The sequence below is a fragment of the Notothenia rossii genome, assembly GCF_949606895.1.
Source record: "Notothenia rossii genome assembly, chromosome: 7".
NCBI classification, from domain to species: Eukaryota; Metazoa; Chordata; class Actinopteri; order Perciformes; family Nototheniidae; genus Notothenia; species Notothenia rossii.
Genome location: NC_136905.1, coordinates 56,026,971 through 56,052,792, shown reverse-complemented (window position 1 = coordinate 56,052,792; position 25,822 = coordinate 56,026,971). Strand labels below are relative to the sequence as shown.

Here is a 25,822-nt window from a genome sequence, read left to right as displayed (position 1 = left end):
TATACATCCAGAAATCTCAAAATATCGTTTCCCCCAGTGTGACATGTATACATAAAACAAAACGAAAAGGGCCTAGATAAACGTGGTATACATTAAACAAAACAAAAAGGGCCTAGATAACCGGGGTATACAGTTTAAAATGTTAATATATTTAAAGTGTTCAAAGTGCAGTTTCAGTGCCGTGACGTTGGAGTCGTGCGAGCCTGCTGCTGTACTGGCTTGTAGTTCGTCTATAGCATAACGTTAGCATTTTGCTTCTGGCGACTAGATTTATGATTCAAAGTAGGGTTGACATGTGGAGATTATCCGGCTGAACAAAACGTAATCCCTCTCTTAAATGTGTTTCAACCACAGACCTTATTTCGAGCTATTTTCCAAAATCCTATGGAGAAATTGCATTGGTTTTTGACGAAGGAACCGGAAGAAGTTTACTTCCGGGTTTTATGACGCGTCACTGCGGTTCTCTATTGGCTCAGAACAGTCTCATAATAAACACATGCACACAGAAGGATTCACACTTGTATTTCCGGATCCACACTTGTGTTTTTCAATGCACACACAAATGTGTTCCGTTTCATATACATGTAAATAAAATCCAAATACAGAAAAAAGTTTTATGTATTTTTGATCCTCACATTTTTGTTTTCCGTCTAAAACCCCTGAACCTGCAAACAGAAACCGCTTTCTATGCACGGATCGCTGTGCATTCGTGTGTGGGTTTTTTGAGACTCCCCTGACGCTCACCCGATTCGTACTTGTAATTTTGTCTATCTATAGCCAATCAGATGTCTCCTTCATTCTAAGCCAATCACATGAGCGCGCCCCCACGAGGGTATGATTTATTGCGTTCATGACACTTCATATACGCATTTTGCGCAGTCCGGTCAGCTCGCTAAACAGAGGGCGGAGCTTCAGGTGATCATGCAGAGCTGCGTGTCTCCGACAGACTCAGCAGCTGATCTGATCTCTCTCTCGCGTCCGGTTATACTTCACTCGCGTTTATGTCCATATCGATCAGATCCAGCTCTCCTGATTGGCCTTTATAGAGAGCACCGATCAAACTATTAAGAGTGAATATCGGCCGATAATGACCGGCGGGGCTCCCCCCTGTTGACAGTTCACTGTCTAGCACTGGCTTCGTAATGCACTGATCGATTAGGCTAAGCTAACCTGAAGCTGCTCCCTCCACACTCACAACAACTTCATACAGACATAAATAAAGCAGCTGTATTCGCCATGCAGGAAACACACATTTAAAACGGTTTTGCCTGCCATTTTTGTGTACACAAGCATTCATCAATGGTTCGGAAAGTGGCGCTGTACCTCAATAATATAAAGGCTTGTATTTGCGTGCATTTCCTGTTCGGAAAGTGGCAAAGTACTGAGAGTGGAGGTGTCCTGAGATTAGCTCCATGGACCTGTCAGCTCCGGACTGCGCAAAATGCGTACATGAAGCGCTACGTCATGAACGCAATAAATCTACCCTCGTGGGGGCGCGCTCATTGAATTGGCTTAGAATTGAGGAGACATCTGATTGGCTATAGATAGAAAAAATTACAAGTACAAATCGGCTGACCGTCAGGGGAGTCTCAAAAAACCCACACACGAATGCACAGCGATCCGTGCACAGAAAGCGGGTTGTGTTTGCAGGTGCAGGGGATTTAAACGGAAAACAAATGTGAGGATCAAAAATACATATGTAAAACTTTTTTCTGTATTTGGATTTTATTTACATGTATATGAAATGGAACATATTTGTATGTGCATTGAAAAACACAAGTGTGAATCCTTCTGTGTGCATGTGTGTATTATGAGACTGTTCTGAGCCCATAAGAAACAGTCGGAGTCATTTCAAATGGCGTGCTCAAAAGAGCGAAAGGTAGACAGCGAAAACAGAGCATAATGACATATTCTCTTACTGGACCTCTTTGAAATGCAATTGAATGCCCCTGCATTATAGCAATAATAATAATAATAGCAATAATAATTGGGAGGGGGGACGTGGCTGTTCTTATGTTCTCTGAGGGGAGGCTCACCTTCCCACACTTTGAAAACCCATGATTTAGACTAAAGATGGATAGAGAAGGGCCTTCAACTGGTTTAAGTAATGACTTTAGAATCACACTACTTACATATTAGACATATCTGTCAGACTAAAGTCATAATAGCTTCAGAACATTGTCAGAATGATGTCATAAGAGTGATCGAATAGTATCAGACTTTTGTCATATTTAATTATGTTTCCCTTTCCTCTGTTTTTTGCTATATTTCATTTTCTGCAAACAGCTATGAGAGGGAAGAGAGACATGTATGAGTCAATTTGATTTATTTTGTAATGTTTATTTTTATATAAGACTCATTTTTAGATACGACTCATTAGCGGGTGATGTGCATGTTCAATTAACAGTCGGATCTGAGGAATGAGTCCGTTTCAGCACTAAAAAAGATTCTTGAGGAATCAAAGTGAATGTGCAGTTTGGAGTTAACCTTGGTGCTATCCTGCGTTTTTCACTAAATGTTTGTTAGTTTTCATCTTCATTTCCCCTCTGATTTCCCAGAGAACGCAGAGCCGTCCGAGCTGAAACAGTTCTTCGACCTGAACTACTCGCATATCTACTATGTGTTCTTCGAGAACTTTGTCACCATTGAGGTCAGCCTCAAACAAAAAGGTACGTTTTACCCACGTTCAACACGATGTACTCTGATTGGTTAGCTTTTAGAAGTAAGGCAATGTTCTGTTGCTATTAAGACTCGATCACGGTGCTTTGTTCTCAAGCTAGTCTGTGTGTTTCAGGTCACAAGTCTCAGAGGGAGGAACTGGACTCAATTCTCTTTATATTCGAGGTAAAGTATTTCTATGTGACTGTGATGTAGTTTTTTTATAGCCTAACCATAGCTCTTTACTCCTGGTGTTTGCATTTAAACTTCTAAAAACATAAAAGTGTAAGTGTCATAAACATTTGTTAGCCAAAGATCCTTTTTCTGCAATATTGATACATTCCTTTACTGTTGTGTCTGCTTAGGCCTTGCTATGATAGTATAATACTTATGGGTAGGCCAACAAAAAAACGTGATCACTTCACCATTCTATGGTTGTGAAGACTGTTTTGAGAGCTTGAGACACCCCTAGTAGACTGTGTTCAAAATAGAAATCCAGAGAAGACTGTTTCTAAGAGGCAACATGACTTCAGAACGGAGCTCTGACTTGTGAAAGTGTTTCTAACTTCCTGTTGGTCAGTACCACAGCACCAGCTGACTCTGACCTCAGACTGAGAGCGCTGGCATTCAGCTACACTGGACTGGGTGGTGGAGCGTAGAGTAGCCGGGATAAGATAGCACAGTCAGTATGTGTGACCTTCATTTGGCCCCACTGTTACGTGCTCCCCTCAGTGTTGTCTTTTCTGTCCACTACCACGGAGTAGAGGGCGGGTCGTAACACCCACACAAGTCAAAACAAGGCTGGGCTAGTACAGTGAGTACTTGGACAAAATATTCAAGGTTTTCCCTGAGAGGCATTAGTTAGGAAAAAGATGGACAATAAAATAGAACATTACAATGACGAAATAAGGAATAATTACAGTGATCCAGTCATCATAGGGAAATCAACGAGGGTTTCTTTTCCATATAATTACCAGCTAGCTGCAGCATAGCTGTATAAATCAATGATATTACATGATATTATTGATTTTACAATCATCGTATTGCTTGCACTATAAATTGTGAGTTCTAGTAGCAACATTGCATTGCTAACAACTGTGGTGTTAGCAATGCAACAAATTGACCAATCAGAATTAAGTATTTAACTAAGCCGTGTAATAATACTTTTTCATCCTATACTGACTCAAATATATTAATATGGATTTTTTGCAACCAATAAATCAATGCGCTCATAACACATTACATAATGGGCACAGGATCAATTCCGACTCAGGGACCATTCACTGAAGTCATCCTCTCCATCTTCCCCTTTCAAATCTGTCTCTGTAATAAAGGCACAAAATGTCATCTTAAAAAAATGGTCCTTAGCATCAAAATCTTTCTTTTCCTCTAGAAAATCCTCCAGCTCCTGCCAGAGCGTATCCAGAGCCGATGGCAGTTCCACAGCATCGGTAACTCGCACACAAGCACCCACAGCCCTTTCAAACCCGCTACAGATGAGCTCCTGTACTGAATGTGTGCTGCAGATCAGATCCCTGTCAACTAGTTTTGGGTCATATTATGTAATGTGAGATACAAACCTAAACTACTTTGCAGAAGAAGAAAACAGAGTGCCGCTGTTGTTGTCCTGTAATCCTGCATGTTTGTTATATTATTGTCCGGGTTGCTTAGCTTCCCCGACCCCCCGAAGGATTAGTAGTGCTGGTATGGGTTTTATGTAAGCTTATTACACAGCTATGTGCTAAAGACATGAACTGTTTGACCTGCAATATTCATTTTAAAGTGGACCTATCATGCTATATTTGAATAATATATTTTAGGGCTTTACCTATATAAAACATGTCTGTGAAGTTTTTTTTTCAAAATACCAAACAGATCATGCATTTTAGCCATGCCTCATTTAGCTCTATTTGCTCTATTCCAGCCCTGTCTTCACAAGGGCTGATTATGTGGCAAATGCAGGGGTCGAGGCACGAGTGTCATGTTACCATGCTGTTACCATGCTGTTACCATGCCACACAACCTCTCATTCCCCTGATAGGTGGAGAGTTGCCCATGTAGGCGGAGCGTCAACGCCCAATATTCCGGGCTGACGTCGGGTCGGATGGAATATGTATCCGCTCATTGTAGCCCCGTTTTTAAAAGATTCGGGTACGGAGGAAAAGAAAGAGGGTTGTATTTTCTGACACTTGGTGAGTTCCCTGGAACACCGGGGACACATATTCATGTATAAATACGTACAAAAGTGCATTTTGCATGATAGGTCCACTTTAAATGATTTCATTGGTTTAAAGATTATTGTGTTGCTTCTGCTAAGAAAAATAGTCTGTTCTACTGCGTACCAACTACTGGAACTGGGGCGACAGCAGCGTTACTTAAAATGTTGGCAACACTGATTGAGGTTTTGTGTAACTTTCCAAGTCTGTCCATTTTATTTCCCATGAACCAGTCTTTAGACACTGCCAGAGCCCATAGTGTGTTCCCTTTATTGTTCACTTCCTGTCTGTCTTCCTCTACTGTTTACTTTTCTGACGTCCAGCTCTCTGTCTTTTAACCTCTCTTCTCACTTGCACTTTTTTTTTTTCTTTACTTGGGACAGTTTAGCCATCATAATTCCAAAGCTGCTTTCCACAAATATAAAAACTAATATTTCAAAGTATTCCACTGAGTTTTCAGATTATTTTTTTTGGGCCACCGCTGATGTAAATTGACAAGACCTCTTTTTCGTGGATTGATATGACTGCACTTAGTCCCTTGATCGCAGCATCCTCTTTAGCAGTGGTCTGCTATTACAGAATAACAAACCTCTGGTATGTCGTATTGGCCAATCAGAATCAAGTATTCAACTGAACACAGAGGTTTCACCAGAACAAAAGTGTGTGCAAAATGAGCTTTTGGTGGTTTTAGAGCTGGCTAGCTTTATGCCATTTTACTGTCATTTAATGCTGACGTGTTTCTTTCTTCAGGGCTGATCCTCAAGAAGCTGTTGCACACTGGGAATTCTTTGAAGGTACACCTTTGACCCGTCATTACCTCTGTCACAGCCCCTACATCCTCCTCAGACGACTCGTACAGCCTCTTTTGAATTTAAAGTCTTACTAAAAAATGAACGAGTGAATGCTGCAAGTCAAATCTGGATCTTCTTCTCGTCTACATTACAGATCCGTCGTGAGGGCGTGCGCCTGTTCCTGCTGTGGATGCAGGCGCTGCAGAGTCATGCCGAGCGGGAGCAGCTCTGCATGTTCGCCTGTTTGATTCCTGGTTTCCCGGCTCCACTCTGTCACGGGACCCCACGCACCCTGGACACTCTGATCAACCCCCCGCTGAGTCTAACAGAGAGTTAGTGCAAGTCTGTTACTGCTCCTAAGAATTGTTGATATCCTGGTCACTATTTTCATCCCCATACATTGATTCTACACAGAGACATGTGACTTTACATTCAGCAGTATTCATTGTATTATACATATAAAGTGACCCCGTTTCCCTCCTACAGCTCAGGTCACCCCAGAAGAGATCACCCCATTGGTTCCCCCCCAGTCAGGTGACAAGAACCAGGAAGACCTCACCGCTTACTTTTTAGAAGCGCTACTTAAATACATGGTAAACCAGGTATTATCATCATTCCTTACTAACACCAATTACACCTTTGAATATGTTGTAATGCCTTACTAATACACAGGGAAAGCAGTTATTAGGTCTGTTATTTACTGATGTTTATCATATTGATGGTAGAGGGAAGTATTCTTCTAATCTCTTACTAGTATCACTAACTCCTTTAACACTAATGTCATCCCTTATTGACTTTATTTCTGTATTTCCTCTTCCTGCTGCTGCTATCACGCACACAGACACACACTGATAACAACATTATTTTCCAAAAACAATGGTGCTCTTCCCGCTTGACCCTGATTAGTGTGCGTCATGGTCTCTGTATAACACAAGCTTGTTTGTCTGTGTGTGTGTGTCTGTTTGTCCACCAGGCCAAGTCTCTCGAGTGGCGCTGCAAAGACAACCATGAACGCGCCTTCAGCTTCCTCTTCGGTCACTTCAGGAAGTTTTACCTTCCTCACATCTTTCCCAACTTCGCCATGGAAACCAGCCTTTACAACCCCATACTGGGTCAGTTACATTAGCTCTTAAAGGGACAGTTCATATTTCTTTGAACTCGGGTTGTCTGAGGCACTAATGTCAATAACAGTTAAAGTGTTTGCTATATTCAGAACATTGACAACACTTTACCTTGTGGTGAAGCAGCAATACAGTCTTTGTGTTTGACGGGGAACAATATATATAGTCTCCTCAAAGCCACCAAACTCAATTGAAATATACAGTGATTTTAAATAGTAAAACTCAAGGGGTTCATTGTCTATCGCTGCTCAAATAAAACAATTTGTTTGTGTTAATGTGTGACTAAGGTTAGTCCAGATTCACCATTTCACAGAATAACACCAAATTAACTAACCCCAATGAGGCGGTAAGCCAGCAACTCCCTTATTTTGCAAGATGAAATGACAGTTTTCAGTCTGGTGGCTTTGATGAGAGCATAGATAACAACTTCCATCCTTGTTGGAAAGAAAAAACTGTCTCACAAAAGATTTGGCTGTTAAAATATTTGAACTGTATTCTACACTTAATTCATTCCCCCTAAATCTCTAAGCACATGAAGATATTTTGGAAAATGTATTATTTACTATTTGTATTGAAGTTACACTCTGCATCTTCCGAGATACGATATTACGCCTGTATTACAACCATGTTTCTCCCATATTACACCCGTGTTATACCTCTTATACTCATGTGACACACGTTTCACTGTTATTACACCTTTGTATCTGATTATCTGTATAGGCCTATACTCCAGGTAATACACTGAATATGAATTAGTACATCATACAAATCCGCTTCAAACAACCTGTATATTTCAAAACGACTGCACACTATAAATCCACAGCGCATCGGAACACATTGAATAGTGTCGTTGTATTATTGTAACCATAGACAGCATAACTAAAGATGATCCTGCCCCCCACAGACGTGCCCCCGATGCGTCCTAAGCCTTACTACAGCGTGGTGCACAGGGAGCAGGACGGGGGGGAAACGGTGTACTGCACCAAGGAGAGCTTCCTCCAGGCCCGGGTCATCTTCATCCGCTGGCTGGTTTCCTTCTGGCTGGAGCCGCGGCCCAACGCGCAGACACACATCCCGGGAACAGAGGGGGAGAATGTCCCCAAGAACATACAGGTTCATACACACTGTACACACTCTTCTGATATAAAGCATGTGCCTACAACGGTTCACTGCACATGTCCAATGACCCAGATGAATCAAGGTCCTGTATAGAGTACCAGTCCAACGTTTGGACACACCTTCTCATTCAATGGTTTTCGTTTATTTTCATTTTGTTCTACTTTTTTAATGAATACTAAAGACATCAAAACTATGAAAGAACACATATGGAATTATCTAGTTAACAAAAAAGTGTTAAAAAATCCAGAATATGATTTTATATTTTATATTCTTCAAAGTTGCCCCTTTTTGCTTTGATGACACGCTTTGCTTCTCCCTCTCCTGTATTTACAGACACGTTTGACTCTAGATTGACTTATTGTTGTACCTCCAGTGATATTAGATCATCATTATTTTAAAGGCTTCACTTCTTGTTGTTGAGAATAACGACTATGTGTAAACTGCCAATGTAAAAGATCCATGTGATGTTCGGTGAAAAGGGTATTAAATAATTCGCTGTATTGTCCCCCCCCCCCACAGCGTGCAGCAGCAGGACTGGCGGCTCGCTCGGCAGGCAGCTCTGAGGACTGCGGCGGAGGCGGGCTCCGATTGGACGCCCACCTGGAAAGTAGCGGGTGCTCGTCTGGGCCGGGCGGGGGCAGCATGGGGCTGTCCGGGGGTCTGGGGTCCGGGTGCGAGGTGGAACAAAGCCACTCCAACACCTCCACACTGACGGAGAGGGAGCCCAGCTCCTCCTCGCTCTGTTCCATGGATGAAGAGCAGCTCACGGACATGGAGGTGGTGAGGAGGGTCCTGACCTCCTCTAGAACCAACGTCAACTTCATCACCGAGATCTTTAGACAGGTGAAGAAGAAAAAAAACGTTTTCAGGGAGTGGGGAGGGTCCTATGATTTCAATCTTAAATTTTGTGTCTGCAGTACATTTAAATGAAATGTAAACACTTATTACTTATAGATATTTTTGTCCAAAGTCTTTTCGTTCAGAATACAAACTCATATTTTACAAAAAATACAAGTAAAACCAAACAGGCCTTATCATATGCCTTACATTTTTTGTTTTAAACGATGGAAAAAAATAATAACAATAAGTTACATTGAAAATAGTATCATATTTAATTAGATAGCAAATGAAAGCTGATTACAAAGCAGTGCTGAGCAAAGGGCTCTGAGATATGTCCTCGTATGGCTGCAGTAGATCAGGTGGATTGAATGTCCACATTTAAGTCACATCTTACTTTCTCCACCTATAGGCCTTCCTCCTCCCCATGTGTGAAGCTGCGGCGATGCGTAAGGTGGTGCGTGTTTACCAGGAGTGGATCGCCATGGAGGGCAGGCCAGTGTTCATGAAGGAGCCGGAGGAGGGCCCCTACCCCCCCACTGGCAGCCTGGACTCAGGCTCCCAGCTCGGAGACAAGGAGGACGAGGCGAGTTGTATTAGTGTGTCTGGGAGAGTGGGGTGGGAGAGAAGGGGGAAGGGGACAACAATAAGGCCGGGCCAGGCCAGGCAAGGCCAGGCAATTTTATTTATATAGCACTTTTCAGCACGTGGCGATTCAAAGTGCTATTAAGAAAATAAAAGAAATAAGAAAATGGTATGAATATTTACTGTGGATTAAAGTTGCTTTGCAAAACTGTGCCAGCTATACTCAAAGTTCATTTAGCTTACTGTTTAAGATTTAACCTTACACTTCTTTTATTGACTCACTTTTAGTTGACGGAGAAAGACAAAAACGAGAAATATTTTACATTTACATTTCTTGAATTAACACTGGAGGTGGCGTGCAGTCCCAATTTTAAATATAATTTGTTCACAAATGATATATTTAGTAAGATAGAAAATGTGTTTCACAGAGAATGTGTGTGGATGCCTGAATGTGGTCAGGTCATTATATCTTAATGTGTTCTCTTCTTTCCCCCTCAGGGAATGAACAGAGCAGTGGATGAGGAACTGCTGGAGTACAGCGTCAATGCTGGAGTTCAGACCACACTACAGGTGTGTCCCTCACACACGCACGCACGCACGCACTCACGCACTCACGCACGCACGCACGCACGCACGCACGCACACACACACACACACACACACACACACACACACACACACACACACACACACACACACACACACACACACACACACACACACACTAGGGCTGTAACCGAATATTCGTTCGTTGGAGTACTATTCGGGTTTCAATTTCGTCATTCGTTTTGTTTGTTTTTTCCCTGTTTAAATTTGTATTTTTTATTTATTGAAATCTCCAATATCAACGTAATAGCTTGTGCCTCTTCGGGGGTGCTAACACTTAACCATAAACGTTATCATTTACTTTCTCCGTCTTTATATGTAAATATTACTTTTCTCCGTTAATCTCGTCATGTTGTTTCCATAGCAACAACAATTTCCTGTCATCTGCGCTAACTCTTCTTCAAAATAAAAGCATGTCCATACAAAATAGGAAGCCAAGTCAAATTACACTTAAAGGCCCAGATACACCGGCCAGTCACCTGAGAAGTCGCCGACACCGACTGTTGCGTCGCCGGACTCTCCTGCGTATTTGCCGACTTCGCGCACTGGAACACACCGCAAATCCGAGCCGAGCACGTATGAACTGTGCATGCGTGAGTGGCAATAACTTTCCTTACCAGCAGGCGGCGGTAGTGTGTATTCATCATTCAAAAGAGGCAACAACCGGAAGACAGAGAAGAAGAACAGACTCCGTGATATAAACAAACAACAAATAGCGTTTTTCTTTCCATTTTCACTCTTGTCCATTGAAAACATGAACGAACAGGAGCAGGATGAACGGGAGGTACTGGAGCTAGCAGCCCTTGGACTCACGCTTGTGTTAAATCATTTGTTTACCTCCCTCACTTCCGTTAACGCTTCTCATGCACTGATTCGCTAGCTGAACAGCCAATCAGTGTTATCCCTTTGTCCGACTTCCGGTTGTGTTCCCGACGCCGATTCAACATGTTGAATCGTCAAGAAAAGTCGTCAGGTCGGCAGAAAAGACCCAACGGTGCGGCGCACACCACTCCGAATAGGGCGTGCCCACGCTCATGTTCGGCCTGACTCCCATTTACTGCCGATTTCGGGCCGGTGTATCTGGGCCTTAAGACATATACAACTGCAACGAAAGTAACAAACACTATGCAATATCCTTTTCAATTTCAAAGAACACAAAATGGGTTACGTTAAAAAATAACTATAAAACAACAATACTGTTGAATAACAAAATGAATGCCGTGAATACACCGACATACTACTGCCCCCCCTCCCCACGGGCCGAATATTCGCTGCTGATTACTACCGAATATCCGGAGCCCAAGAAATTGGTATTCGGGACAGCCCACACACACACACACACACACACACACACACACACACACACACACACACACACACACACACACACACACACACACACACACACACAGTCTCATCGTTGTGGTGTCAAGTTGTTACATTTCCTAATTGTAGTATCTCGTCTCCTTCTCAGGTATTCATCACCCACTCCTCCAACGTGTTCCTTCTGGAGCCAGCCAACGACATCAAGATCCTTCTGGAGGAGCACGTGGACATGTGCAAGCGTGTCCTGAACATCTACCGCAGCCTCGTCATGCACGAGACCATGGACCAGAAAACATGGTAAAAGAAATACCTGAAAGATGATGTACCTCCTGCTTTTCCATCATCATTTCATTTGAGCTATTGTTTGTATTTTCCTATACATTTGTATTTTTAACGCTGTTTTAGGGGGTGGTTCCCTGTTTCCCTGTTCCTGCGCTTTTAAAAAAAAATCTTGTACAGGGAAGACAACACAAAAATGTCATGTCTTGATTAAAATACGTTTAAAAAATGTGATCTTATTGGGGGAAATCTGGGAAGGTAAGGAAAGGATCTACATGACTTTATATTAAATAATAGTGTTCTTTGATTACAGGGAGCAGGCGTTACTGGTTATGCTGAGGGTGACGGAGTCTGTGATGAAAAGGCCTCCATCCATCATGCCCCAGGTCAAGAAGAACAACACGCTGTCAGGCCGGCTGGCCGGACCCATCTTTCAGGTACACATATTTTTACCAAAAATAAAAACATGTTTTTGAGGTAAATTAGGTTGAATTGTGCCGAGAAGACTTGTATTGAGTTTCAATGAGTAGAAGGCTGGATTCCAGCCTTTCCTAATGAGGCTCTCTGTCCTCTCACCCCCCCCCTGTGCTCAGACGCTGATCGTGGCGTGGATCAAGGGGAATCTGAACGTGTACATCAGCAGAGAGCTGTGGGACGACCTGCTCTCCGTCCTCTCCTCTCTCACCTGCTGGGACGAGCTGGTCACTGAGTGGTCTCTCACCATGGAAACGCTCACCAAGGTACTACAGTGGTCTCGGCCATGTTATCCTCCAGATGTATGCCTAAACTGAGTATGGTTATAAGTTAATCAAACAAATACGATTTCATTAGATATTTGCTCTCACACGTTGTCTGAAAGAGCTTTAGTTTACACTCACCGGCAGCAACACTACCGGTTGCTATGCTACAGCAAACAGGTTTTCTGTATTTTTGTCTCAAAAACAAGCTTCTCCACCAATTTAGACAGTGACGTCAACAGTGCTTTTCTGAAGGTTCAAATAGATATCTTTTTTAAAAGGCGAGGCGCTCTGGAATGAAGCTGCAACGCTTTGTCTCCAGGCGGCCCCATGTGACGGCATGCGCTCTGTTCTTATTCAGTTTCAAGTCAGAACTCTGAGGAAAAAGTCAGACCTGACCATTGTTTTTTCCCTTTTTCCTCACATGCTTTGGTTAATGTTTACTCTAAGAAAACACTCTTCCTCTGCATGAGAAAGCTTTCTGCCTTGAGCAGCAGTTAAAGTCCCACCAGTTCTGTTGCTGCCATCTGAATCAGTAATGTAACATTGAAGTGTGTGTGTGTGTGTGTGTGTGTGTGTGTGTGTGTGTGTGTGTGTGTGTGTGTGTGTGTGTGTGTGTGTGTGTGTGTGTGTGTGTGTGTGTGTGTGTGTGTGTGTGTGTGTGTGTGTGTGTGTGTGTGTGTGTGTGTGTGTGTGTGTGTGTGTGTGTGTGTGTGTGTGTGTGTGTGTGTGTGTGTGTGTGTGTGTGTGTGTGTGTGTGTGTCAGGTGTTGGCCAGGAACCTTTACACTGTGGATCTGAATGAGCTGCCTCTGGACAAACTGAGTGAACAGAAACAGAAGAAACATAAAGGGAAAGGTCAGTAAGTCATTAGAGAGCAGTGGTGCAATGTAACAAAGTACTGTATTTTAGTAAATGTTTACTAATCTCATCTGCACATTACACACTTTCTTTACACACAATATCAGTGCATAGTTACAGAAAGATGTAAAATGTCATTACATATGTAACACTTAGTGTGCATAGAGAAATGAAGTCCCTCCATTCTCCTCCACCAGGCATTGGCTCAGAGGGTCAGCGGCAGATTCCGGACCGTTCCTTTTCCAAAGGCTGGAGCAGAGACCAGCCGGTGCAGGCGGCGGCCATGAGGCAGCGCAGTGCCACCACCGCCGGGTCACCTGGCATCGAGAAGGCCCGGAGCATCGTCCGCCAGAAGACTGTGGGTCAGTATATCTCCCCTCACACCTCTGACCTTCTGCGGAGGAGATTAAAGGAAAGAAAGTGCTATCAGGGCTGCCATCGACCAGTCAATTCAAGCCATTAATCGACTAGTCTTTGCTTTTAATCGGAATATTAATAACATTTTTGTCTTCGCATAAAAGTGGAAGGCTTTTACACGTACATAGCCCATTTGAGTCTCGTGGCACAAGCTTTTAGCGACAAAACAAACGGCAGAATCGCTTGAATAGATTCCTAATGTGTGTCGAAACAAGCAGGAAGGACACAGTTAAATCAAGTAACATGTAATCAATGAAATACACTTGTTTGAAAAAAGATGCCGATTCACATTAAGCCCTCAAAATTGAATGAAAACTTGAATTTTTCCTACGATGCCACTCTTCTCATATTATGAAAAAGAACTAAGAGTTGTCAAGAATAAGTGAGTTCTTTGTCTCGTTCACAAAGGAAGCCGGCTTTTAAGAAGGTGTGCTCCGACAGCTAGACCTGGAAGGCACATTTTTGTCACCATCCCTTTAAACGTTCAAATGGTCTCACACTATGGTTTTCCTGCCTGACATAATACCTTAATGTTCCAGGCGTAGCTCCCACATTAAGTGTGGGTGGTTTTCTAGCAAACGTGACAAAGCACACGCTCAGAGGACGTTTCTTTTCCTTCGACTAATAAATGAGTGACAAATTGCTTGAGTAAGACCTTTTTAGCTAACTAATGTTTGGTCGACTATTAGTGCTCTCAGGCACTGATCTGTGCAAGTGTTCAGGCACACGTGTGGCCCTTCTTTCCTGAGTGTATTTAAGAAGGCTTCTCCTTCTAAAGTTATTATTATTTGATGGGACATCTGCACTTTTTTATCCTCCTGCTAAAATGGACATGAGGTATGCATACTGTCAGGGCTGCAGAATTGCTGCTTTTCTTTCTTTGCTTCAGCATCAAAGTCTAACATGTCTAACAGTCTAACTCCTCCTGTAGGAGATGAGTCCACGCCTGCAGAGCTGCAGTTGTTTTGTCACACTTCTTCAGTTGACTATTGAACTTCTAACGTATATTTCATAGAATTGGTCAGACTTGCAGGGTATCATGTTGTTGTGACTGTAAGCAAACAGTGGGTCTGACAAATGTGGAGTATTGTGGTTATAAGAGGAGACATGAGCTGTAGTGCATCGAGCTGCCACGCCTCCCCCCGTCTTCCCTCCAGATCCTTCCCTTTCCCTGTGTCATTCTATTTCCTCCCTTTTAACCGTCATCTTTCCTATATTTAAATCTCTATTTTCTCTTCATGTTGTCATCCCTTTCACATTCCCATCCTCGCCCATACATCCACTTTCCGTCCCCTCACCTCTTCCACATTCCTCTCATTTGCTTCCTCTCCTGTCTCACACTCTCCCCCCTTTTATTCTGTCCCTTCCTCGTCTCTTCTCCCCCCTCTTGCAGCGCTGCGTAGCTGCTCTACGGGGGACTCTCTGCTGTCCTCAGCCTTTATCCGCAGTGCTAAGAGTGCTCCCACTCTGGCTCCGCCTCTTCCTGTCCTCCTCCACCACCACCACCCTTTACTACCCCCCCTTGCTGACCAGCTGGCAGGTACACTCTCTTTGCACTGCCTGCCTGGCTGCGTTCTCTTCGTCTGTCAGAGATTGAAACGTTATGTCTGTCCTCTTGTCTCTATCGATTGTATTTGTTTCATTAGTGGAACAGTTTGCATGGAATCATAAAGTCCTTCCCTCTTGGACCTGTTACAGTGTGATTCTTTAATGCTTTGACATCAAATATGTATTTTTCTGGTGAAATACTCTCTTTGTTTAGTTTGCATGTGAAATATGGATGATCATAGTTCTTTTGTTGAATGGCCTTTTGTCTCAATACTGTTTTTAACCTTTCTTCTACACAGTTCCCCAATTTTGTACGTTTTTGTTTTAGCATTTGGTGGTAAACTTGAATTTTGCCAAATGAGAGAATAAAAAATGGACTCGCCGACCCTTTAGAATGACATCTGCAGTTGGTAGTCAAAGATATGCATTAACTGTTTTTTCTAAAATAATTCATCACAAATAAATCACATAACCAAGTTGGACCTAAACTTCATCCCGTAATTCCAGCGTGGATGTTTACCATGAATCAAATGCCGCTGAAAAGGCAAAGAAAACAGAGGAACTTTATATTTACAGTCAAGAAATGGGCACAAGCTGTTAGCAGTTAGCAAGTGAGCAACAGCACATCTAATCCATGACAATAGTCTGCACTTGTTAAGGAAAGGCATTTCTCTGAACCATACCCAGTTTCTTGAGGAGTCACGTGAGACAGTGGGTAGGGTCACCACTGTAGGAGCAGAGAGTGCTCACAGTGTGATAACAGCAGAGAGAAAATGCACACACTCACTGTGACAGCAGCTTTGTCAATGCTTCAGATAAGTGTAAAAAACTATTCTGATTTAAAGCCAATCATTCAAAAATTATTTCATAATAGAACAGCCCTCTGATTTCTCTTACCAGTTTTTCATTCAATTATATATTACAACACTACGTATGTATAAAAATACAAGTAAATCATTTGTTTTTGATTGACAGTGATATAAATGATTATTGATTGTATAGGTAGTTGAACATAGGTTGTGTATGTCTCTGTTTCTGTTGACTTGATGCATGACACTTGCCAGTGTTCCAGTCTGCTTGCTTGTCCCCTGCTAACTGCCCTGCTCACATGCACGTCCCTCTGTCCTTTAACTCCTGCTGCCTTCGTACATTTCAAATGGCAAGCATTTATATCAACTTTGTTTCTACGCCCTCTTCATTGAGTTCTCTATTACAGATGTGTGTGAAGTTTCATTTGCCTTGTATTCTTGGGATGGAATTTTATTCAATCCCCTTCTTTTTTGTATGCCATGGTGATGCTTTTACTTTATCATCTTCTGATAGATTAATTTTCTAACGATGATTTTCCTTATTGTTTGTGTGCGTTTTGTCATGAGGTCTAAAAGATCATTCAGGCTCTCTAAAAGTTGCCTTTTTTTAAACTCTATTCAAGTGAATTATGCCAAATTGACATAGCAAATGTTTTTACAGGCTAGTAAAATAATAAGCTTAACATATTTTCCGTACAAATCCAAAATGCGATTTATTGTTTGCTATCACAGCCACCACGCTGCCCTGAATCCTATTTATATTTGATTTCACTTTTAGGCTAAATCAAATAAGGATCGAGAGCTGTTGACTAAATTATCTTCAAATGATAATATAATTATTTTTTTCATATATATAATAAAAATGAAATTCTAAAATTGTTGAACCCCCAGAGGTGACAAAGGACTTTTTTCTACTTAAAAGTAGCAATGACACATTTGAAAAGTAAATGCCCTGCATTCAAAATCTTAAGAAAAAGTACTGTAAAGTAAAGTGTTATCACTAAATCATTACGCAAAAGTTAGATTTTATTGTTGGATTATAGCTGCAAAAACACATTTACTTAACTTAAATGTTGCATCTGGTTGATCTTATTTTTCCTAGTCTAAATACTGCCGGATAGTAATTTTATTAAAGGATCAACGTTTGTCCTAACCTGTAATTATGCATCCCAAATAATCATGCTTAACTGTTTGTTGATTATACTTTTTTACACTATCTTAATATTCAAACCAACCTAAAGAGCAACTTGCAGGTTAGAGACCCCAGTGAATAAATGTGTAGGAAAATGATGTATACACTAGATTTATTATTTTTTTTACAGAAATAAACACTACAGTGACATCTGGCGTCGTTTTATGTGAGACATTTTTACTTTCGCATAAAAGAAGACCACCCACCGCGTGTGACGTCACATGGGGGAGAGCGGCCGGTCTAACGTATTAATAAACATGGATCACAATGCTAGTTTTGACACAGAAGAGGTTGAAAATGTATATTTCTATGCATATGACGGACCACAACCTTATAATTATGAGCCTGCTAGGCGGCCAAGAGACCAGGAGCAGCCAAGGATTAGAAGAAATAATGGCCATCGGAGAGAAATAGAGTTGTGGTGTGTGGAGAACCAGTGGAGAACAGGGCAGCTGTCTTGGTGAGTGACCGGCGTTAGCTACAGTTAATGTTAGCTAACGTCGGTCACATCACAACATTGTAAAGTTGATACTGATCCATAACAGAAACTAATGTGCAAGTATCAGCCGTATCTCGCGTTACCTAACTCAACTGCAACTGCACACTACGTCATACGCAGCGTCCACACGTCTGAAACTCGACTAACAACCAATCACATGAATCTCCCGCCCCGGACACACAAGCACGCGGTTTGATTGGCTAGAGCTTGTACTGGCATATGATTTGATTGACTGACGCTTCCGTCGAAGCTTGAAAAGTTGAACTTTGCTCAACTTTTGAAGCGAGCAACACGAGCAAAGCGAAGCGATGGAACCACAATGCAGTTCGGAAAAGCGTGACGTCACCCCATTCAAAGTGAATGGGCAGAAGCGTTGAAGCTTCAACGCACGCCGTAATGGCCCGTCCACACGGCGTCAAATCATATGCCATTACAAGCTCTAGCCAATCAAACCGCGTGCTTGTGTGTCCGGGGTGGGAGATTCATGTAATTGGTTGTTGGTTGAGTTTCAGACACGCCCACCGGCAAGCTTCCTGTTAGGGAAACTGTGGACTCGATGTCCTGACAGGCTGGAGTTTTTGCAACTTGCACAAACTCAAGCTCGCCATGATTACAAATGGTGAAATACAATGTAAAATTACCGAAAAAATACCAGCTCACTAAATCACAACCGCTCAAACCAACTACAAACTACTACCGCGGATTGGGCGGAGAAGGAGTCCAAGAAAAAAGCAGTTTTTAGTATCAGAGCTCAAAACGGCTCCTTCCCCTCTGAATTCCTGCCCTTATGTCTCGTAAAACATATACAATCCTGCATTAACTTTTTTAATTGTAATTTTCGGGCAAGGTTAAGCATGAATCTAGTAAAAAAAAAAAACCTGCAAGTTGCTCTTTAAGTTAGGTGGAGTTAAGTAAGTTAAGCGGTGTAAAAAGTGAATATTCACCTCTGAATTGTAGTGGAGTAGAACTAATTGGTAGCAGGAAATGGAAAATACTCAAGAAAATTACCTCAAGTACAGAAGCACATCATTTGAGTAAATGTGCTTATTTACTGCCCACCACAAAGAATCAAAGGAATACTATTCATATTTACTTTATGTTTTGGGCTCTATGCGTTTGCAATATTTAATTTTAGGTGTCTTTTTTTGGTCTTTGTTCATTTCATAACTGTGTGTGTGTATATTTGAGTTTACATGTCTCCTCTCCCTCATAGCCCTGCACTAACCTAACTCCCTTTCCTCCATCTTCCTCCAACCCCCAGACCTCGAGGACCCGCCGATCACGCTGACAACCCGCTCCTCTCGGATGCGCCACTCTTCCCAGAGCGACGAGGCTCCTCCCACTTCCTGCTCGGAGGTCTTCCAGGGAGTGGCTTGTGACCTGGAAGCCGCCGCCCCTTCCTCCCTCCCGAGGAGCAGCAGTGCCTCTGACGTCATGGAGCCCTTCATCGCTGAGCGGGTCAAAGGTGACGACCCCGAAACGAATCCCACTTCGATCCAAAACCCCCCCCACCAACACCTCTCCACAACTTCTTCTTTACTCGCAGTCAGCAGCCACGCAGCTCGTGAACTCTCACAACCCCTCACCCACTCCCCCTCCCCTTTAACCTTGTCCAGTGGCGTTGTCTCGTCGCCCTCAGAGGGACCAGAAAATGCTAGTGATTACGAGCAGTTCTGGCAGCAGATTGGCTCTGAAAGCAGAGGTTCTAGTTCAGATTGGGTTAGCGACTGGGATTCAGCATTTGCCTTGTCATCTGAAAAAGAGATTGATATAGAGGAAGGGGAAATGGGGGCCGGGGTTGAGGAAGACGATTTATTCTCCTCAATTAGGGACTACCTCACTAGCAAAGGAAATGAGAAAAAGGAAGGAGCAGCAGAGGGAGAAGTTCCTGGTCATGTAGTAGAAAACAGTGTTGTAACTTTGACAGTTCAAACAGGAATCGCTAGAACACAAATGGAATACACGGGTCAGGCAGGAGAGGTGAGACAAGTGGTGAGGGAGGACAGACAGGTAAGTAAATCAGTGAGGCACAGCAGTGTGGACTCCACTGAGGAGAATGAAGGCGAGGAGCGAAGCATCTATGAGTGTCTGGAGTTGCAGTGTCAGTGGCCTTCACCCAACGCTAAGGGCAATGCTAGCTTAGAAAGACAAGCTGCGGATAAAAAGGGAGCAGGAAGTACAGGGAAAGCAGAAGGAGCAGAAGGGAAATGTGATGGATTAAGGGAAACAGTTGAAGAGAAAAAAGAGGATGGGTCTATTTTAATAAAACATGACACTAACATAGGATCCAGCACCGAATCAAATCCAACTCCCCAAACTTCAGACCCGACAAAAACTAAAATATCCCGGAGTAGCGCCAAGAGGCACTCCGGTGGTGTTCATGTCAGCTTCCGGCCCTCTACTGAGTCTGTGCAGTTCCACAACCCCCTGGAGAGTAAAGAGGCCCACTGGAAAGCCAGGCTGCGGCGCCTCAGTCACTTCCATACATACAGCAACTCTGCCGGGGAGAGGGTGGGATCCGGAGCTGGAGCGGGCTCAGGGGCGAAGCAGGGAGTAGGAGGCTCAGGTAAGTTTGGCGCTGTGACTGGGATTAGTAGCCACAAAGCAGGGGTGCATGACAAATCAGCCTCTGGGACTTTTACGGATAACTGCGGGTCAGGAAATGCCGCAAATAGTGGGGGGCTGGAAAACTGGACTGGAACTGGAGGGGACAAGGACAAGCAAAGCCCCGGATCCTGCTCGGGATCCAACCCGGGCTCCGAGGCTCACGCAGAGCTGGCGTCCAGCAGCTCAGGTTTCTCCGGCGTGTCGTCAGGAGTTCGCGGGCGCCTGGGACGCTCCGCCTTGCGATCGCGAGCTTCCCGCTCACGCTCACAGGAGCCCGGCAGCACCGCCTCACGACACCACCAGGGGGCTCTTCTCGGCGGCGTTTATAAGTCTGTCGTCCACGCTTTGTCTTCGAAGCCACGGCCCCGAGGCCAGGGGTCCTCCCAAGGCTCTTCGCCCCAGAGGCAGGGACGCGCCGCCATGGGTGACGCGTCGCTAAGGGACCTGTACTCCCACGTCCTGGGCTACTTTGGTCGAAAGACGACAGGTGAGGGTTGCAACGAACGAACCGTCACAAAGGACACAACTTCTGGAAAGACATACTCACAAACACCAGCAACTCTCTTTTTCTTTTTGGCTGTTTTTTAACTGGTTTGTAATGATGGAATGATGTTGTTGTTTTTTGGCTGACACTCATCATCTTGCTGCTGGACTGAAATTCAAACTCCTTGTTGATGTTTTTCCTCTTGAACGTAGCCCCCCCTCCAGCCTGCCTCCTCTCAAGGACCCCCATCCCCTTACTCCCATACCTTCCCACCTGTTCCTTTACCTCGGAAGCCCCCTCCCTCTCCCTTCCTCCTCCTATCCTCTTCCTTCTAAGGGCTTTGGGATTTTTTTAACTTTCTCTCCTTCATTCCCCTCTTCTCCACCACCTCCGCCCTCTACTCGATGTTGCATGCGGCCTCCTCGCGCCTCCTTCGCCCTCCTCCCCAGAGTCCGGCCCCCTCTTCAGCTGCATGGGAGGACATGGCAGTTTACAAAAAAAAACGACAGTCTAGCAAATATAGCATTTCAGATAAATAGAAAAACAGACTTGTCTTTACATGAGAGGTGACAGAAAGCACGCAAACGTTTTTGTTGCATATACCATCCGAGCTTTCTTATTCGTGTACTCAAACAAAAAAGTATATCGCTTATAAAGTAATAAAAGCATAATGATTTTAGAGTAGCAAACATTAGTTTATATGTGAACATGCAGTTCATTCTTAAGCCACTAGAGTGCAGCATTGGACCTGTGAGAATATTTATTATTCCTCACTTATACACACATAATTTGAATCCATAAGAATAGGTGTACACTTAGGAATACAAATGCCATGAGATATTATACAACATGAGAAATGCACAATTGATTCGTGATAAGGCATTTTCACTACAGCTTTTTCTCATCTCTGGCTTCAGAGCTTGGTTTAAATGATTTTGTCGATAAGATCACAGGTTCGATAGCACAGCAATTCATCTCCTAAATCTGTCTTGATGTGGAATTACTGTTTCCAAGGACCCTTTTCCCCTTCCTTATTTCCTACAAACAGCTTATAATTTGTCTACTTTTGTGCCAGATGTGTGGAATTTGCCAAAGTAGAAAAATATTATTTAACAGGACTTTTCAATCAATCAATATTGAACTTGAATTGTATATTTTTGCAATCACATTAGTCTGTTACTCCATGCAGATATGATGTGCTCTGACTGTCTGCTTGTCTGTCTGGCTGTGTGTTAAACCTCTTAAACTCGGCAAGCTAACTGTTATGCCTGATCCTAGTTCTATGAACACAGTTGGAGTCAACCACTCAACCACACAACTACACAGATCATAGCACTAAAATGGATGATCTATGCTCATGAGATTACAAAACCACATTGTAATCCTGCTAGTTATCTCTATTTTTTTAATATTTTATTAACAAGATTTAAATGTATGGAAGGTAATACAGTTACCTTTTTTTTTGTTGGTATCCTGATTATGTAATCTGTTACTCTTGTAAGGGAGATATACTGTAATGTTAATGCTTGATAATAACACAGCCACAACTCAAAAGACTAAAAGCAAGTGTTGCACTAGCCTCTGTGTTTGAGAACAGGCTAGCTTCTCCACTGAGTGATGTTTAGTACACTTTTCAGTACATATTGAGTTTGAACGCAGCCTGTCTTGTTCCGTAGCAAGTGGAGGTTCCTTTAATCTGAACTGAAACTGTGCAACAAGGTGACATTTTCCTCAGCTAGGGGGCAGCAGAGTACAGATGTAATAACTAAGATGTATTGATCGACTCCCTGGTGTTTAGGTCTGGATGATCAGACTCAGGTTTAGGCTTTAAACATCAGTCTGTTCAGTAGGCATCGTATTAAAGCTCTTCTCATTTGTGATAGTTTACTGCTCTCTGCTCTGAGTTCATACACTCACACTGACTGCTGTCATTGCTACCAAGCTAACAACAACATGGTCAACATAACTGCACTAATGTAGCTCCCGATGTGCTGCCCGTTCGGCCCTAACAAGGTGAATCTCTCTCCGTGCATGGTGTGAATTAACTCCTGCATTGCTTCTCTGGTGGGTTTGCCTGCTGCGTTGTTGCTTTTATTTAACAATCAGTCTTTTGGCTTACTTCCAAGGCCTACAGTACATACACATCAGGACGGTTATTACATTTAAGACAAAAAATACCATTTGTTATATGGATATTGTAAAATTTAATATAATTATCAGCAGCAATGACTTCAAAATGACATCTTATCCCTGATATTCTGGTTCACATATATTATTTTAGCAAACATCAGCAAATAAGACTTGATTATATCATGGAACTAAGTTTATTTTCATACGTTTTTTCATCATTTTTGTGCTTTTGTGTATTGTGGAACCCTCCATCTTTGACTATCAACCTATATCTGCCTCTAGCTAACAAAGAGGAGGTGGTCCATAAGGCTCGTCCCGTCTCCAGTGACGTGGGAAGCACCAACCCAAACTTCTCCGACCTCATGGATGAGTTTATCCAGGAGAGACTAAGGGCCAAAGGAACAGCCGTGAGTAACACACACTGATTTCGAGTTTAAATAAAAGAAAAAGAAAAAGAGCAACCAATCGCGGCGGATGATTGAAAAACAGTGTGTGATTTACTAAAGCCGAGCACAGGGAAATACATTAAAACTGTGCTTTTTATTCTTTTCGACACACAGGGTCGCCGTGGCAGCAGCCCAGGAAGCCTGGAGGTTCCCCGGGACCTGCCGGAGCTCCTGGAGGCAGGTCACAGTCCTGGATTTCGGGCCTCAGACGATCACCGGCCTATCGATGACCCGGGCGTTCCCTCAGAGTGGACGTCCCCTGCGAGTGCCAGTGGCTCTGATGTCGTCAGCTCAGACAGCCAATCAGACTCCTTCAACGCCTTTCAGTACTCCACCTGCAAGTTTGACAGTAAGGAACTACACCCGTTTTTTCCTCCGCTGATTGGTTGTCCATGATCTGTCTGCAGATTATCTCATGTACTTCCGGACCTATCTCCCTAATATTTGTCCACAGTTATGACTGTATTATAAATAAGATGGTGCAGGGAATGAGTCCTAACCCCAAAGAAAGAACTTTTATAATGATCAACTTTGTCCTTTGTTGTAGACTTCACTTACAGTTCAGAAGCTGGTGGAGGAGGAGGTGGATCTGGGGGAGGAGGGCGAGGAAGCTCATTGGACCAGGACAGCCTGGGAGGAGGCGGGGTCGGGGACGAACACGAAGTAGCAAGTTTAACGACACTTCACATCGACTCGGAGACCAGCAGCCTCAGCCACACCGTCACTGTCACTGGTATTCACTCATAGAGATCTGTCTTAAAGCTTAATATCCACAGACTAAACATTACATACATATCATACACCGTGGATGTTAATTTATATATAATTGTTTAAATTAAAGGGGCCCTATTATGCTTATTGAGGGGGTTCCGTTTCCTGTACTGTGTTATATAGGTCTTTGTGCATGTAAACTATCTGCAAAGACTAAAATCCCTGTTTTCCCTTCAGAGGGAGTTTCTCTGAAAAATATGACATATCTTTTATGATTTGATTAATGTCTAAATTGAACTTTTAAAGCCAGCAATGAGGTGTAGTGTCAGATTTTCAACACCCATCATTCACATTTCAATCACTTTAGAAGCAGCTCTACATTTTAGCCAGTACATCCTGAATTTAGCAAGTAATTCTGTCTCCTGGACAGTTTTTCAACTGTGTCTTTCCTCTCCTCATGTGTGTAATATATAAATCTTTGTCCAGGTTCTGAAAGTGCGTCTCCCATGCATTCCCTCGGGGGCTCTCGCTCCCAGACACCCTCCCCGGCCACGCTGACAGCAGACCACGCTGACCACACACACTCCCACTCACACCTACAGCTGGACCAGAAGCTCCACAACTCAATGCTGCAGACTCCAGATGACCTGGGTAAGAAAAACTCAAACACTCTCAAATATATACTTCTTTATCTGAGCAACACTAACTGATCCTTTCATTAACCGGTTATAGAAACCAGTGAGTTCCCAAGCGAGGACTGCAGCGTCATGGCGGGTGGCTCTCTGACCGGATGGCACGCAGATGTTGCCACGGTAATGTGGCGACGGATGCTGGGTATCCTGGGCGACGTCAACACAATCAAAGACCCAGAGATCCACGCTCAGGTCTTCGACTATCTTTGTGAACTGTGGCAAAACCTGGCCAAGGTGTGTAACCAACACACACTGATAACTATATCACTAACTGAGATGGGACACTTTCTATTAAGAGTTTTTAAAATGTATGTTTTCTTTCCAGATAAGAGATAATTTGGGCATTTCTCTGGACAACCAGTCGTCTCCCCGGCCCCCTGATCTGATCCCGCCTTTGAGAATCCTCACACCCTGGCTTTTTAAGGTAGGCCTGACCATGGGATCACTACAGGACCCTTGATATTTAATTTAATCATTTATTTTCAACTAATTCAATATTAATATGTGACCCGCTCTATTGAAATCAGTCGGAAGTCGCAACAGCTCATTTCAAAATAAACGTGGATTTGCATAAGAAAATAGTTTTTCGGGGTTCGGTTGTTTTGTTTGATTTTAAATAAACAAAGTCTTGGCTTTCAGAATATGAAAGTTTTATTACCAAAATTACACGATAAATACATTTTTGAAGCTTGTAAAGGGAAGATGACAGCTCTCAAATCGCCACTCCGCTGTTCCGCAGCGCAGCTTCCCCTCCCTCCGCTGAAATTATGAATGTAAGGTGTATAGTAATCATAAATAACACGGCAAGGTCCGTTACAGTTTGTTTTCATCTGATTTAAATTAAACAAAGTCTTGGCTTTCAGAATATTAAACTTGTTTCGGCAAATTCAGATGACAAATACAACTTTGAAGCTTGTGACGGCATAATTACAAGCGGAGAACGGAGTAATTTAACGTCACCGCACAGGTTTTCCCCGGGAAACAAACACAATACACACAAACGCAAAATTACACAACCACACACACACATATACACACACACATTCGCGAGCTTCCCCCAGACCAGTAATCCAAACGAAAATATCTTCCCTCCGTAGTATTTTGATCATTTGCTCCGCTAATAATCAATCAGATCGATGGATTCCAGCCTAC

General features: G+C 43.2%; 1 protein-coding gene across 7 annotated transcripts in view; it reads left to right on the top strand.

Moving 5' to 3' along the window:
* Window positions 1-25,822, top strand: part of ralgapa1 (Ral GTPase activating protein catalytic subunit alpha 1) — a 137,758-nt gene that overhangs the window by 8,300 nt on the left and 103,636 nt on the right. For 2 of the 7 annotated variants that reach the window (XM_079692203.1, XM_079692206.1), the window contains exons 2-25: window positions 2,559-2,669; window positions 2,795-2,844; window positions 4,052-4,109; window positions 5,625-5,668; window positions 5,820-5,997; window positions 6,152-6,267; window positions 6,639-6,777; window positions 7,691-7,899; window positions 8,425-8,748; window positions 9,155-9,328; window positions 9,826-9,897; window positions 11,408-11,556; window positions 11,852-11,975; window positions 12,132-12,278; window positions 13,042-13,132; window positions 13,333-13,497; window positions 14,946-15,092; window positions 18,862-20,694; window positions 23,104-23,228; window positions 23,382-23,616; window positions 23,815-24,000; window positions 24,465-24,629; window positions 24,711-24,904; window positions 24,996-25,094. In XM_079692203.1, coding sequence (XP_079548329.1) covers window positions 2,559-2,669; window positions 2,795-2,844; window positions 4,052-4,109; window positions 5,625-5,668; window positions 5,820-5,997; window positions 6,152-6,267; window positions 6,639-6,777; window positions 7,691-7,899; window positions 8,425-8,748; window positions 9,155-9,328; window positions 9,826-9,897; window positions 11,408-11,556; window positions 11,852-11,975; window positions 12,132-12,278; window positions 13,042-13,132; window positions 13,333-13,497; window positions 14,946-15,092; window positions 18,862-20,694; window positions 23,104-23,228; window positions 23,382-23,616; window positions 23,815-24,000; window positions 24,465-24,629; window positions 24,711-24,904; window positions 24,996-25,094 — 5,135 coding nt within the window. Of the gene's footprint in view, window positions 1-2,558; window positions 2,670-2,794; window positions 2,845-4,051; window positions 4,110-4,699; window positions 4,851-5,624; window positions 5,669-5,819; window positions 5,998-6,151; window positions 6,268-6,638; window positions 6,778-7,690; window positions 7,900-8,424; window positions 8,749-9,154; window positions 9,329-9,825; window positions 9,898-11,407; window positions 11,557-11,851; window positions 11,976-12,131; window positions 12,279-13,041; window positions 13,133-13,332; window positions 13,498-14,945; window positions 15,093-18,861; window positions 20,695-23,103; window positions 23,229-23,381; window positions 23,617-23,814; window positions 24,001-24,464; window positions 24,630-24,710; window positions 24,905-24,995; window positions 25,095-25,822 lie in introns of all 7 variants that reach the window. The other 5 variants (XM_079692205.1, XM_079692204.1, XM_079692208.1 and 2 more) reach the window with 5 other exon arrangements.